Source organism: Lissotriton helveticus, chromosome 1_1 (assembly GCF_964261635.1).
Source record: "Lissotriton helveticus chromosome 1_1, aLisHel1.1, whole genome shotgun sequence".
In the NCBI taxonomy this organism is placed as follows: Eukaryota; Metazoa; Chordata; class Amphibia; order Caudata; family Salamandridae; genus Lissotriton; species Lissotriton helveticus.
The window spans coordinates 2,097,301,656-2,097,318,255 of NC_136057.1; the positions used below are offsets into that span (position 1 = coordinate 2,097,301,656).

Consider the following 16,600-nt stretch of genomic DNA (forward strand, 5'->3'; position numbering starts at 1 on the left):
TTACAGTCTTCCTTCCAGAGAAGTTGGTGTTGGGGACCAGAGATTTTTTTCTAGTGAAGGTGGTCATTCCATTTCATGTTAGGCACGCCATCACCCTTGTAGATTTCTTTGACCCACCTCATCCCTCTAAGGAGAAAGAGAATCTTCAACGTGTAGAACGTCAGAAGGAAATAAGCTTTTATAGTGTTCGCACCAAAGAATACCAGCTGAGCAATGAGCTCTTTTCAAGGGTTCTCGGTGCAAAGAAGGGCAAGGTAGTTCAAAAATAACCATCTCACGGTAGATTGTTTTCTCCATACAGATCTGTTAGACATTGGTGAAGAAGCTGCCTCCGAAAGGCTTAAATGCTCATTCCATCAGAACTAAGGCTGCTAACATTGCGCTAGGTTGCAGAGAACCTGTCCTGGAAGTTTGTCAGGAGGCTGCTTAGGTGTCTAGTTATATATTCATTAAGCACTACTGCCTTTACAGTCTGGTCTGCTGAGAGGGTCATTTTGCCCACTCGGTCCTGCAGGACTTTTTAGTATGAGCCTGCTCACAGACCCACAATTGGGAAAGGCATTGCTTTGGTATCTATTATTATGTTAGGAATCTTCACTGCATCCATCAGAGGAACAAGCTACTTGCTTTTAGTAGCGATCTTTTGGGTGGATACCCTAATAGCAGATTGCTCAACACCGATACCACCCCCCGCCCCCCCCCACCCCCACTACCACCACCATTTTGTGAATTTGAATCCTTTTCAGCTAAAAAGGTTCCAGTTTAGAGTTGTGCGTACTTTACATGTTAATCTGGGGGTGGTTCTTATCCCTTCTGGAGCCAGTCGGCCTAGAGGGAACTCTACCATCCCCCAGTATGCAGGAATACTGCTTTGAGTTTCAGGAACCAGTCTGAAGGCTAGGGAATAATCTAAAGTCGAGGAATCTGCAGTTAGATAAAGAATCCACTAGAAAGATTGTTACTGAAGGTAAGTAACTTTATTCTTTTGAACTTAATCAATGGTTGTGGAGTACATGTAATTGCTGTACTCGCTGCGTTTTGTGATGGGAATTGAGATATTTTTAAGTTTTAGTAAAAATTTTTAAATGTTCAACGATTTCAGTTAACATTAAACAGAAGCTTTTGAGTACAGTTGTCTAATGGCTTTTTATCTTTTTACAGTTTTCCAGCTACCTTCCTTGCCAACAATAATCAATCTTCTTCATCGGGTGTGCAAAGTCATCCAAATGCCTCTGTTTTAAGTTCGAATTCATTACCCGCAACAAGTAATTCCGTTGTTACTTCTGGCTTCAGTGAACTTAAAGCATCTAGCGGCAACAGGAAAGCTAGAGTTCTGTATGATTATGATGCTTCTAATAGCAGTGAATTATCATTGCTAGCAGATGAGGTAAGCATATAAGATGGGGATTAATCACCTAAAGCGGCAGCAATTCATTTTGTGAAGAAAGTGTATTTCTCGATGTTTGAGGTGACTATACATGTACGGGCCACTTTAATTATATGTACTGTGCAAAGCTTGTAATTTGGCTCTGTGAGTTCAACCCTCTGCAATTAGAGATTTTCACTATGTATTTAATAGATGTTTCACTCTTACATTGAAAAGCACACAATTTCCCCAACTGCCATAAAGCTGTGTATTGTGAAAACATTCGGTCTATTAATTCTTGATCACAGCTTCAAAGTTCAGAATCTTGTACGGCGTCACAGGGTAGTTTTGGGTCTTATTTACTTTTTGATAACGCTTTGAAACCAGAGTAAGACAAGATATTCATTGGCCGATTGTGATCTTCCACATCTATCCCAATAGGTGTGTGTCCACCCACCTCTTATTGAATATGTCTCTGGGAGGTGGACTCCCAGGGGCCTATAATTGATAAATATGACCGCCACATTTATTTTACCAATTCCACTGGCGTCCCGGAGGGGTGGGGGTGATGGTAATGGATTCCTCCCTGTCCCTTCCCCCATGGAGCCTCGGGGGGATGGGTATCAATACCCTGCCCCCTTATGGATTTTTTTAATTTAAGTACTTCAGGATAGGGGTCTAAATACCCTTGTCCTATAATGGCTGTCAGCAAAATTTTCCTGATATTGCTGATAGCCAATCCGAGCGTTCGCTGGAGAGTCTGACTCCGGCAGGAGCGTTTAGGCCCAAGGGAAATAATTCTCCCTGGGCCAATCAGAACTCTCTATTTTTATACTTGTGCTCCCGCGAAACTCCTTCGGCCCTAATGGACCCGACCATCCATGTATCTAAATGGTTTTTAACCTTTATTTCTCAAAACTACAGAAAGGAGGTACACCAATCACAAGAAACAAAACCTGCAGTCGAAATCTACGTTCCTGTCAAAGTTGGTGCCATTCCGTTCAGCAGTGTTTGCCGTAGCCTTTCTTAAAGAAGTCTAGTGAAAATGTATGGGGTTTCACATTTTGGGCCCAATTTTTTCCCGGGACCCCGCTTGATGGATCAACCCGAACCTTTCTTTGCCCAAACTAGTCAGAAAGTTACACCTTTTTGGAAGGTTTTGGGGAGATTCGTAAAACTGGGCCAAAGTCATTAGCCGCTCAAAAAGTGCTTTTTCTATGGAGCAGCCGACCTAACTAGAACTGCCTAGTAGCAACCTCCACTTGGTAATATATTTCCTATTGTATTTTTTTACGGATGCTGTAATAGTGACCCTGTTGTTATCATTGAGTCCGAGTTTCCAATGAAAAGGCTTTTTAAAAAAAAGAATTATTTTAGCATTGCCACTGTTCGACAAATCTGACCAAATGAAATTACATCCACTTTAGTTTCTTCATTCAGATCAGTCAAGCGGGTGACCAAGAAAAAGAGGTAGGTCCACAATAATGCAAATTCCCTTTTTATTCCTATATGATACATTGCTCCTTGTTACAGAAAAACGGCTGAACAGAATCACTTGCCATTTTGCATAAAGTAGAATTTTAATAAAGGGAGTGCCTTTGCTTGGTTTATTTTAAATCCATACTTTAATCTTGTTAATCTGATAGAGCCTTCTAGCCACATATTCCATACCGTATAATAGATACCCAAGCAATACCATCCTCAGTGGTGGGTCTGCGGACCAATTTGAAACAAGAAAGTCTTGCAGGAGAGAATGGGAAAAGTGCCGATCCCTACCAATCTAACTGTTCCGGCAGTAGTGCCTGGTAAATGTGTGCAGAGATGCCCACATTGCTGTTTAACAAATAACGAAAGAAATGCCAGTACTGATGATATTTATTCAATTATCACACTTAACATCCACACCAAGAAAACTAATTCAAAATGGGGTATTTGCTTATTACTCGCACTTTTATTTTTGAAGATTAACAGTTATTACAAAGTTTTTCTATTTTATAAAAAGAGAAGCATATAAGAAATGAGGACACATCAAAGAAAACCACATTCAGTAGAAACTTCATACATTCTACACCTTCAATCATATCACAATCAACACAGCATTCACCATATTCATATCTCAATCAGACATACCACATACTACCACTATAGTAAAACAAAGAATATACTAGATCTGCACAAATTATACAATCATTTACCCTGTATCGTGGTGTCACAGCAGAGGCACGTACCACATTTGTGGTGGCCAAGTACAGGTGCTAATCCCAACATATGGCGAAGGGAAGGTTGAGTTTGTGATGGCATTGCCGCTCTAACCACATGGTTTGCGACGCTATTCTCTCTTTTAAAAGCAAAAAGCGGAGGCTCTTTCAGGCTCACGTCTAAATTCTTCACTAAATGCCAATTCTGACCAATGATTCGTTTTAACTGATTAGCGTTAGGGCAGAAGGTGGTTACGCAAACTTGGCGCTTTTGTTCGTTTTCTGTTTTCTCCTCCCTATACTTAGTGTCTGAGGCCCTGATAAGAATCCCTGACGAACAATAGGGGATTTGAAACGCGTAGGCCATTGTCTTACTGGTCTGCTTGGGTATCTAGGGGGCAGTAATACTCCCTGGCTCCTCACCATCCTATGTACATTACCTTTTACTGTATTAAGTTCTAATGAATGATTCTAAATTCATCAACAGATAGGAATGTAACTTCTTTAAATTGTACTAAATGATTGTATAATTTGTGCAGATCTAGTATATTCTTTGTTTTACTATAGTGGTAGTATGTGGTATGTCTGATTGAGATATGAATATGGTGAATGCTGTGTTGATTGTGATATGATTGAAGGTGTAGAATGTATGAAGTTTCTATTGAATGTGGTTTTCTTTGATGTGTCCTCATTTCTTATATGCTTCTCTTTTTATAAAATAGAAAAACTTTGTAATAACTGTTAATCTTCAAAAATAAAAGTGCGAGTAATAAGCAAATACCCCATTTTGAATTAGTTTTCTTGGTGTGGATGTTAAGTGTGATAATTGAATAAATATCATCAGTACTGGCATTTCTTTCGTTATTTGTTGTATAGGCTCAGCCTTGCTGATCAGAGCCAACCCTACTTTTGTTTTCACACACACATTGCTGTTTGGCAGCTGTCTAGGGCTGGAACCCTGCGTGCTAACGCAGTGGTCCTAACTTTAGCTCTGGTGGAATGAGCTAGCAAGCCTTCAGGAGGTTGCTTCTTGGTGGCTAGCAGTTTTTGATGCAGAGTATGACCCATCAAGAGATGGTCCGCTTGTGCACCTCCAGATCATAACTGTTGGCTCTGGTTGGGGAAGGGAGAGGGGTCTGCCTTTGCCCCAATCTTGTGGTCCATTAGCTACCCCTGCAGATCTGTCGCAGTGCCCTCCTAAATCTGGATTGTGCCGGAGAGATCCCCATGACAGTCATTTGTTGAAAGCTGTCTATTTTGCACTGTTTTTAGATTTGAGCACTGAGAGACATCAATTAAAGTCTTTTCTCTCATTGCCCAATTTTAACTCCCTTTTTGAAAAAAGAATTTCGCACTGTATTCTTTTCCCATCAAAGTCAGTAGTTGCTCACATCTATAGGTCAATTAATAACCCTCACCATGTTAAGAACATAATTAACAGTTCTTAATTCCTACAATCGCAAGTCATCTTGCCTTTTCTCGAAAGGGGTGTATCCCTTAGAGTCACTACAGTGATACTAGGAGGAGACCCAAATGATGATGAAGCATGGCACCACTGGTGACTGATGGGAATCCGTCCTTGTGATTAGGACTTCCAATTGCTTTAGGACACTAATAAGCTTCCCTTTGATAGGAAGGGAGATTTTGATCTTTCAGATTCTCTTGTTTATTGTTGTTTGTTCAGACCCGTGGATAGGGATGTGTAGTATCTGTTCTATATGGGGAGTATATCCACACTACTGCAGAGTCCACATATGCCAGCGCCTCAGAGTTAGGCTCACCAAAACCCAGGATAGAGCCTGAAAGGTCTGTACCATTGCCTCAATATCCTGGACTGGCCGCTCAGGGGTTAAGCAACGAGTACACGTTGTTCGCCATTGTCTGGAAGTGAGACGCCAGCCTGGGGCGAGACCGCCTTTAACAGTCAGTCATCTAACTAGGGGCAGACTAGCATCCTATTCATAGGAGCCCCCTGTGTTGGGTCTGGGCCAGGTCCCCAACAGGACGTCAGTGAGGCCATCTTTGAACAGGAGTAGGGCTTCTGATGAGGAGACTCCCAGTTGCAGCACCTCTTTCAAGATGTTGGTCTTGACTGGCACCGAGGGAGCTGAAGGTCACTGACCTCACCCGCCTTCCATTGTGCAGGAAACCTCCTCCTCCATGGCCACAGTAGGGGGAGAAAGCAGACCAACATATGTTTCCTTCATACAGCATCCAGACTTTTTCAAATCTTTTACAAGTAAGGCATTTACAAATACCTCCTCATTAGCTTTATAAGGATCAGATTACTTAACCTTGACCAAGGATAGATAATCCCTTTTGACTTTACTATATACTTCGCTGTTCTCTGATCCTAATGGAGACTATTTCCTACCTCTTATTTTCCTCTGTATTTTTTTTTTTAACCCTTGCATTGGCTATCAAACCAAGGCCGTTTATTTGCAACAATAAAAGGTTAGACTTTAAAATAATGGGCGTCAGACAATCTACCACTTCTACAATGGTTTGGCTATACCATATGCTAAAGTAAATAGGCATTTATCGGTGGTTTCTTATTTCTGTATCCAACTCTACTGATATGAATTTTGTTACATGAATTGTCATAGAATCCCCTTTGTAGTAAAGTATTTTGGTGTTGGTTACCACCTGTGACAAACCCTAGGGGTAGACAATTTGCCCTGTAAAAATTCCTGCTAGAATCTCTTCTTAGCTGTCTGCCAGGCTATTGTAATAAAATAAAGTAATTCAATAATATATATCCATTCATATATATATACAAATATATATTGAAATAAATGTGTAGCGGTCTTTAGGTCAACTCTGCAGTTGGTCTATATGAATGTCATTTACACTCCACTTCCATCCAAGGTACTGCATGTGATCAGTCCACATTGACATCCTTGCTCTTTGAATGACTGTATTTTCTGTTCACATGTGTACATCCACCTGAAAAAGAGTGTGCTTCCGTATGGAACCTGCTTGGCCATCTTTTAGTATTTATTTTCTCCTTTAATAGTTCCCTTTTATTTCTTTACTAGGTTTGCCTGGCGAACAGCTGCGCAAGCAGCGTTTCGCGCAGGCGAAAACTTTTGTTTACAAGTATGTGGCTTATTCCCGCCTCTGTCTTCCATTGGCTAGCTCCATAAATGGAGGCTAGCCATTGGAAGAGAGAGGCGTCCGTCATTCACCGAGGCGATTGGTGGGTGTTCCGTAGAATTTTTCCCTTTTGCCTACGTCATGCGGCGGTGGGTTTTATTTTTTTTTTGTCTCGGCATTCCTTCGTCACACCAGCCTGCTCGCTCTCCCTGTGAGGACGCAGACCCGACCCGCTCCCTACTCCGAGCCGACTCCCGGAGGTACGTTTTTTTTTAAATTTTCCTACACTTACTTGTAAATGCTTGTTCTGGTCTGCAGTGGGGTCTATAAAGAGTAGGGCTTCTTTCCTTCGGTATTCTGACCACGTAAACAAGCACTATGTACCACTGCCCTAGCAAGTTTGCCTACAGGCTTCCAGAACCAGGGCAGTGGTAGTCATAGGCAGCTTCAACTCACAGTGGCCCTTTCAATTGCCTTACTCTGTCTCTCCCTCACCCCATGATGAAAGAGAAACACGCGGACAAGAAGAGCACATGGGGGAAAAAAAATAAACAAAAACAAACAAACAAGCCTGAATGGCATCGCAGAGCCCTCTCCCCGCGGCAAGGGAGGAGCTGACCCGGTCTCCAGCCCACCTCTCCATACCAGTGCGAGAGTGTAAAAACAACACCCCGCGCCCGCCGCCACTTCCACCTTTTGGTGCTGAGCAGCTGGTGGGTCAAACGGGTGTGCGGAAAGGGCAGCTGTTTCTCCCCTCTACCCTGCATAGAATGCTCTCCTCTGGCTGGTCATCTCTTTTACACACACAGCACGGCAGAAAACACCCGCATTTTCTCTCACACATTGTCTTGCGTGGGACTGCCGCCTCTGTGGCTAGAGATTACCTGTATTTATTAACAGTTTTTAGAATGCATGTTTTCTTTACTCTGACTTGCATCTTGCGCGGAGTACCCTGGAGATGAAAGCATGGGTGCCGGTAACACGGGAGCCCCTTGCTCAACGAAACATGCAAGTTTACTTATGTTAAATGGCACCATTAGTTTACTGCTAGGCGTGTCCGACAGGTAGGTGCATTCATCTTCAGTTTAATGATGAGGGCTTTTATCATTGCAAGATACAGAAGCTTAACCAGGTAAGGAAACACATAAGTAATAATAGTTAGATTGGTGGTTAGATGGTCAGCACGGGTAGTCAAAAAGATAGCTAGGTCGCAGAAGGATGTGTTGGCAGATAGACACAGTAGCAGATTTGCAGGAGTTGTAAATGAATACATAGATTAAATGATACATTGATTGGGAACCTTTTCACTTCTGCAAGCTTCTTGCCGCTACTGTGTCCAGACGCCTACCTGCCTTGCCTGCTCTCATCGCCCTCGGTAGAGTGCACTCCCGCCTCCCGCTGCCCGACTCCCCTGCCATCCAGGAGTCCCGGCAGCCGAGTGGAGCGTGGGACGGGGGGAAACGAAAACCACAACCCCCAGCATCCCGAGCGGCGCATTCCGCATCACCAGCGCGCCAGGAGGCGCTGAAATAGCGCGTCACCCCGGTCGAGGGGGGGGAACCTTTTCACTTCTGCAAGCTTCTTGCCGCTACTGTGTCCAGACGCCTACCTGCCTTGCCTGCTCTCATCGCCCTCGGTAGAGTGCACTCCCGCCTCCCGCTGCCCGACTCCCCTGCCATCCAGGAGTCCCGGCAGCCGAGTGGAGCGTGGGACGGGGGGAAACGAAAACCACAACCCCCAGCATCCCGAGCGGCGCATTCCGCATCACCAGCGCGCCAGGAGGCGCTGAAATAGCGCGTCACCCCCGTCTCGCGGGACGCGAGCGGGACGCCGGGCGAAGCCCGGGCCAAGGGCGGGCCCGTTCTAGCCCGTTACAGACCGGGTAAGACTGGACTGGGCCACCCTATTAACATTTCACCACATTTGTTACTGCCCACTCTGGACATCTTGATTTTCACTTACTATTACTGGTCGTGTATTTGTTTATATTGCATTGTATAAGCATGTCTCCTAGAATCACCAGAAATAGTAAAGCTGCGCATGCTGCCCAGATCATAGGTCCTATAGACCAATTCATTGCTAAAGCTAACGATGCTATTAACCAAGGTGTATTATTGTTAAAGAGAAGGGTTTCCCAAGATCTAGCTATGGCCAGGCGCTCTTCATTGGGCCTACTGGCCTCTGCTTTAACACCGCAACGTCCCTTGGTGTCTGACTCTCAATATGAAACTCCGTCAGTACCAGGGACAGTGGACTTATCAGTATCTATTGACCTTTCTGTAACACAAATATCCCAGCTCTCTGCACCTCACCCCTCAAGATCGATTGAGAGAACTCCTATACTTTTTTCCAACTTGGAGGAGAACCCTCTATCCCCTAATACTAGGGGCCAACGGGAAGGTGCAATCCCGAAAAACAGAAAGGTGCAAAAAGATAACAAAAACCTTCCCCCGAATACCACTAACTCGCAACAGGTTCTTCAGCCCCAATTTAACGACAAATCACTCACATTAACTCAGCCTTTACCTTCACCGGAAACTCTAAACCAGCCGAACATCTTAACACTGCCAGAAATAATTGATCTTTCATCTGACAATCGTAGCACTGTCCCGGAAGGTATTACAGGCAATGGGCGAAAGTCCCCGTTGCAAGATACACCTACTCTAGCCTCCATAGAGGCTTTAATTAAATTCCATCTTAATCCCATTAAATCGGCGCTATCTAAGATTGAGAAATCACTAGCTACATTGACAATTGAATTAAAAACTAACAACAGTATGACCTCCATGCCTGCAGCTCCATTGATCCGGCAACCCAACCCAATACCCATTCCAAAACCGACAAAGCCTGGGGTCACTCTCCCCAATCAAACTCTACAAGTCCCCAAAGTGGTGACTACCACAGCGGTGGTCCACCAAAAACCTGCTCATACAACCAGCCTCAACCCACAGCAAATTCCAACTAATTTAGTTGCAAAACAACCTATTATCCCCTCCTTGCCCGGCCCCCCTGTACAAAAGGCCACTCTTACTGGCCTACCACCAGCACGCCCCGCAGCTAAAACACCAGTCAATAAAAACGCGGCTTACAACACAAGGCGCAATGCCCCCGGCTCAGCTCACCTCCCTCCAGAAGCAACACCGTATGTAGTCATTATGACCGGGGTTCCAGCGTTGCATGTCAACTCTGAGGAACCTGGTTGGTCCTTAAAAAATAAGGTTCTCCATTGGTTGTCGTTGAACCGACCACTTCCCCCGTTTGTCAACAACGGTGTTGTCTCAGTTCGTAGAGTTCCCTGGGTAGGGAAGGAGCAAAAAACCATCCCAGGTGATTGTATCATAATAACTTTTGAAGACCCCCAAACCGTAGAACATATCTGCCCATGGGGTGACCAAACATCTTCCGAAGGAATTGGCACGAAAAGGCTAGCTTTCTTCTACCCCCCAGCCAATTTCCTTCCACGTGCCCCTGAGTGGAACTGGACTCAGGTAGGGAACCGGCATAGAAATCCGGACTGGATAAACTGGCAAGGACAAGGAGGCAGAAACACCATGCCTTCTTCGGACTGGAGAGGAGTCCCCACGTTTAACAGGTTTGACTGTCTAGAGATGGTGGACTGACCACCAACAGTCAATGTCCTGGTCGATGGGAACTCCTCCATTCTAGAGTCCCCATCCCCGACGCCAGTAATTTCTTCTGCCACCCAAAATTCGCCGCCTATAATTATGCCCCTACCATCATCGGCTGTGTTAACTGTTTCAGAGGGTGTTCGCACCTCCCAACATGTTGGCTCTCAGCCTTACCCTCATTCCAACAACCTGTGTGTTAACCATCACGAAAGCTTGCCCCTGCCTCCTAGCACTGTCTTGAGTTCAGCACAAAGCAAACTACTCCATAATGGACGGTTAGCATTTACCAACGGACCACCAGTGACCACCTTGCTGCCGATATTATTCTGGAACGTAGCTGGTCTGCGACCCAGGATGCTATCGGCATCATGGCTGGCTTTTGCCACTTCTCACATGATAATGTGCTTTCAGGAGACATGGATAACTGATCCACTGCACATACAAGGTTATGTAACGTTCCACTCTCCCGCTAGTCCCTCAATACATGGTAGACCAAAGGGGGGTCTTGCGGTATATGTATCCAACAAGCTTGTAGTAAAGAAAATTTCCCTTCAGTGTACTTCTTTGTACTATCAAATTCTTTTGATTACTTTTAAAAATGGTATGTCATATTGTTTTATTAATTTTTATAACAATCTTTCCCCTGCAGAATGTGTTAAAATTGTGTCTGAAATTTCACTTTGTACAGGCGACCTATGTGCAAGGTTCGCATCAACTACATGTAATGTAATCTGGGGAGGGGATTTCAACGCACAATTGTGTTCTCATTACATGAAATCTGACTGTGGCCTCCTAGACGAAAACGATTGCCCTATGACACATTTTACTCACTCCTCTGTAGGAGATTCCTTTAATGGTAGCCTAATGTCATTGGAACTGACTTTCGCTAACGAGCTTACCGACCCCCCTGTGGAATTTAATCCCACTTTTCATGGTAGGGGTTGTTTTAGCACCATAGATTTTATACTATGCTCTTATTCATTAAAGGGTACTGTTTCTCAGTTTAGTACAGGATCAGAAATTTCTGGAGACCATTTCCCCACCACGATAGTGCTAGCTCTACCTATGAGTGCTCCTCAACCTCTAAAGAAAAGCCTTCTTACCCAAGAAACATTGTCCATGGCTAAAATTAATGGGTACTGTGTGAAATGGTCAAGAATTGAACCAGTTGAAACATCAACTTCTGTGATTTCAAATGCACTCCCTTGGATTAATACATGTTTAAACTAGGCATCCTCCCCAGCGCAAATTATCACCAGTTTTGGGGAAATTCTGAAAGTCATCCAGAAGGCACTCTCTCGAACTCGTAAATCAGGCTGTCCCAAGGAGCCAGGCTGGTTCAATACGGCATGTAGAAAAGCCTTAAATGCCCTAAAAAAAGAGCTACATAATCCAATTAGAGACCGAGTAAAAATAGCCAAACTAAGACTTGACTACAAGCAGGCTCAACAAAGCTGTAAGAGAGACCATAAGAACGATTTATGGGCCCAACTACACGAGAGTTGTAATAGAAAAGACAGCATTCTATTTTGGAAAACGGTAAAGTCTCCTTTCCTGAGCGAGGGTAGTTCACATCAGTATTTGGATGTAGCTGTGTCTGCGGATGAGTGGGTGTCCCACTTTTCTAAAATCTTTAGCGACCCCCCCCGCTGAATGTGCCGCTCATCCCAATCTTGTACCCGAGCCCATCGAGAAAGGGGACTATCCTATTGACCTCAACTTTTCTCTTGATGAAGTTATAAGCGCATTATCTTCCTCAAAAGCTGGAAAAGCCCCTGGCCCTGATGGCGCACCACTAGATATATTTCTTTTAAACATCGAGTTGTGGTCTCCCATAATCACCCAGCTAATCGCTGCAGTATTAAAAGATGGACTTTTGGACTCTTGGTCCTCCTCCATACTGCTCCCAATCTTTAAAAAAGGTGAGAGAAATAACCCTGCTTGTTACAGGCCCATCTCCCTCCTGGATTCACTGGGTAAAGTCGCGGGTCGTTTAATCCTGGATCGCCTTCAGGACTGGGCGGCAGAGAAGAACATCTTAACGGACTTACAGTATGGATTCCGGGAGGGACTGGGCACTGTCGAACAAGCACTAAACCTAACACTTTTAATAGGGAAATATGCTGGAGTAAAACGGGGAAACCTTTTTATGGTCTACGTCGACCTTAGCGCGTTGTTTGATTGTGTAATCCATGCCAAGCTCTGGTCCATTTTGGACGAGTTGGGAGTCGACCCACCTCTTATCAAATTTTTGCGCGAGCTTTATACTGACGCCTCGGCCCGCGTAAGATTTGGTATTGGTGGAGAGTTAACACCATCTTTTCCAATAAACCGCGGAGTAAGACAAGGCTGCGTCCTCGCCCCATTTCTATTCAATTTATATACCAACGGCCTGGAAGCGGCCATGCTAGAGGGGAGCCGGGATCTACCTACCATCAATAAGCGCCCGATTCCAGCACTCCTCTATGCGGATGACTCCGTAATTTTCGCTAGGACCCTAGTGCAGCTTCAGAAACAGCTGGACAAATATTGCACTTTTATGCTTTCACTTGGGTTAAAGGTCAATAAGACCAAGACCTTTGTCATGTAATCAGGGCCCAAGGTAAAAAGCTCGAAACATCTCTGCATAGACCAATCAAAACTGGAACGCGTTACGGAATACCCCTACTTGGGCATCCTTGTAGACGATAAACTATCATGGAAAAGGGCGATGGTAACTAGAAGATTGCTCTACCAACGTGCAACTTCTGCCCTCGTCTCCTTTTCCAGAAAAGTGGGTAAACCATCTCCCTCAGTACTGCTTAAAATCCATCAAGCTAAATGCCTGAGCATCGCCACATACGGAGCCGGGGTTTGGGGCTACGTAAAAACAGATGAACTACAAAAAATCCAAAATGGCTTTGTAAAATATCTCCTGGCTCTCCCGCGGAGCGCCCCCTCTTTTGGATGCCATATAGAGCTTGGGATAGACTATTTAACAGATTGTTAGGTGTCAACCAATGCTCTTATGGCATCGTCATCTTACGCGTGCCCTGATCTCGGATTGTCTCGAGATGTCGGCCTGGAAAAACATCCCATGGCTGTCTTACGTGGTCAGCTTCTTGAAAGACCTTGACCTCACCCAGTACATCATCGAGCCTTCAGCCATCACTGAGATGAGTAGAAAAACCTTGAAAGATCACTGTCTTACTCACCTAAGGGAACTCCGTATGTCCGGCGAAATATTTAAACAATCTAATGCCCATACTTTGATGGTTCAGATGTCTCCAGGTATACAACCATATTTATCATATCATATATCCAACTACGAAAAGTACCTATTAACGAGGTTTCGGTTTAATTTGTTCGTTCGTTTGGTTACTTTTCCCAAAATGTTAAACTGGTCTCATGATTTGGATAAATGTCCATGCGACAAGGTCTCCCCCCAAACAACAATGCACGTAGTACTGTTTTGTCACTACTACGCAGTACCACGCAGGCGCTGGGTTTTACCTCTGTTGCGCCAAATGGGGTTGAGGACCTGTCGCCCGGCGTTTTTAGCCTTGCAACAGCTCGATTCGCAATATGTGGCAAAAAATTTAGCCGTCTTCTTGAAAACTTGTATAGCCATTCGTAAAACCCTGGAAATGAACTTCGCCTGATTATTAGTACTAACGTTGTAAACGAACTATAACTGTATTCCTGCATATTTTATCTTATCTTTCTTTTAATACTTTTGTATATTACCTAAATTGTACCAATAATAATTGTGATTTTATGATGTAATGTTTAACTATGATGTACTTTTTATGATTGACAAAACGGTTAATCGAATAAAAGAATTGAATTGAATTGAATTGATACATTGATTGACAACTGTGTACATACCAAGGTGCTGCCGCTAAAATAGGAAGCACACAAAATGATGGAACGACATGTGTATGGTTGTATATGTACCCCTCCTATTTAGCTTTCTGATATAAAGATTTTTCAGTGGGTAAAATTGCACAATGAAGCCCTCCATATGAGTGGGTGCAGAGACCTTGAATTGAAATTCTTTTTCTGCGCCCCAGCCCCTCTGGCCTACATTTCCCGACAGTGAGCGCCCTCTGCCACTGCCGGCAGCACCTCTCGGGGCTCGGCCAGCCTGGTTGAGGAGCACGAAGGGGCTTTGCCCGTGCTGTCGGAGATCACTCGTGGGGTGGCAACGGCTGCTGCTCGGGTGCGTCTCGATAGGTGCCCCCTCCCTCCGCAGCCGCCTTCCTAGAATTTCTGTGGAGTCGACAAATATTTACTCGTTTCATTTCCTTTGTACATCTGCCATTCTCTTTAACCCAGTGCGCTCTTGAAGCTAGAACCCTGCGCGGAAAAAGAAAGGGGCAGCTACATCACTAGTTTGATTCTTTGTACTTTGCAAGACACGTCCAACTGCCCATCAAGCATATGTCAGACTTATACACCCCCCTCAAAACACCTTTTTGCTTGCCCATCTCCCCAGATTCAATGCTGTCGAGTATGTTTTTCATTATAAGGCGTGAGTTAAAAAAATGTATGTAGTCATTTGTTTTGTAGCATATTAACACTTTGCTACAAACCTGAAACTGTTTTTGCTATGCCTGAAGGTGTTTTACAATGCTTAAAGAATTTTCGAAAAAAGTATAGATGTTTTATTTACAGTGTACCCACATGTTTGACTTGCATGGAGGGCGATTTTGCAATGTATGAAGTATGTTTTTGCAGTACACAGTAGCGTTTCTTTCTGCGCATGAGGTGTGTTTGGAGTGGGTAAAGTGTTTTAGCGGTTTTTGACGCTGCCTCTTTGCGGCGTGTTTTCTCCGGCACTTTGTAAAAGGTGTCTCTGACTGTGCTGTGCGTGGCACGTTCCTGCGAAGTGTTGCGCCGGTGTGAGGAGGGAGCAGAGTACACTCTGTGTCTTTAAAGCCCGCCTCCTCCCCCTCACTGTCAGGTCTGTTCTGCACAACTCCAGCCTGGGGATCAGCGGCAGCGCCGAGAACACCGCCCCCCCAAACAGAGCCCACCCGGGCTGTACCCTGCCGCCAGGACCCCAGACTGAGCCCTGAACAGGAGAACACGCTGCTATAGTACTTATTTTGCAGAATACGTGTACTTACTTTGTTTTCTTGCCTCCGTGTTTGTGTGGTTGTGTTTTCCTTCTAGTACGTCAGTCTTTTTGCACTTCTCTCTTCTTGTTTCATTACATCTCATGAGGGAGTGAGGGTGCTGGGGCTGCTACGGGGAAATGTGTGTAATACTGGGGAGGGGGGATGGTCAATTGCATGGGGGCGAGTGCTGTCAGTATGATTCCGGTTATCAGAGTCCTGTACATGGGTTGGTGATGGGGTCTGGATGTGTGCTGCCTTGGGAGGAATGCCTGCATGCCTCTTGTGCTGAAATTGTTAGTTTTTTTAGGTTACAGGTATTTATGATAATTAATGCTGCTCTGTGTCGTGGCTTGCTCTTTAGCTTCATATTTAGTCATAACATACCTATAAATTGTCCAGGCACAGCATGTTAGTGGGGGTCGATATCATTTAAAAGCAGGGGGTCTGTGTGGTGGGTGCGTGTGGCTGTGTGTGTGTGTGGCTCTGTGTGGTTCTGTGTGTGTGTGGGTGCAAATGCAATAGAAAACGCATTTGCGAGAGATTAAGCTATTGACATTGTAAATGACAATGCCATTTATTTATCTGTTTTCAAAAACAACACATAAATAAAACGTTTGTCATTTACAATGCCAATAGCTTTAACTTTTGCAAAGGCGACACCGTTGCATTGTAAATGCTTGTTAATTTTAATGTTAAAGAGGACACTACATCTCTCGGCAGTGCTAGCTCGTCTCATGCTTGCCTTTCATTTCATCTGCAGTGCACTGCATCCTACATGGCCACTTCAACTAAAACCAGGAGAGCATTATGGGATGTTGTTATCCATTGCGCATAATTGTTTTACCATTCCTAGATGACCAACAATTTGGTTCTAAATGTGGCGTCCATGCTTGTACTTTAAAACAACGATATGCTATTTGCAATACCTCTGCAAGATGGACACTGCTGCTCTGTTTCGTTTTGTTATTACAAGCAAATGCTCACTGCGTTTAAATGGGAGCATGGTTTCTTTTTTCTGTTTGTATACTTTTAATTTATCTTGCATATTTTGTTGAGTTTGTTTAGGTTTCATTGCAGTTCTGTCCGAGGGTGATTGTGCAATGACCCCCTTGGGTGGATGAATGGTTGCATAAGTGCAAAGATGAGTGACAGAGTGCATGTATGATGATTTATTGAAAGCCTAAGCCCATCAGTGACGCAAAAGGCGCT

The 16,600-nt window shown here is 44.4% G+C and overlaps 1 protein-coding gene across 2 annotated transcripts in view; it reads left to right on the plus strand.

The window, feature by feature from the left end:
* SH3GLB1 (SH3 domain containing GRB2 like, endophilin B1) overlaps nucleotides 1-16,600 on the plus strand; it is a 313,723-nt gene that overhangs the window by 278,106 nt on the left and 19,017 nt on the right. For both annotated transcript variants that reach the window (XM_078645884.1, XM_078645893.1), the window contains one exon: nucleotides 1,162-1,387. In XM_078645884.1, coding sequence (XP_078502010.1) covers nucleotides 1,162-1,387 — 226 coding nt within the window. The remainder of the gene's footprint in view (nucleotides 1-1,161; nucleotides 1,388-16,600) is intronic.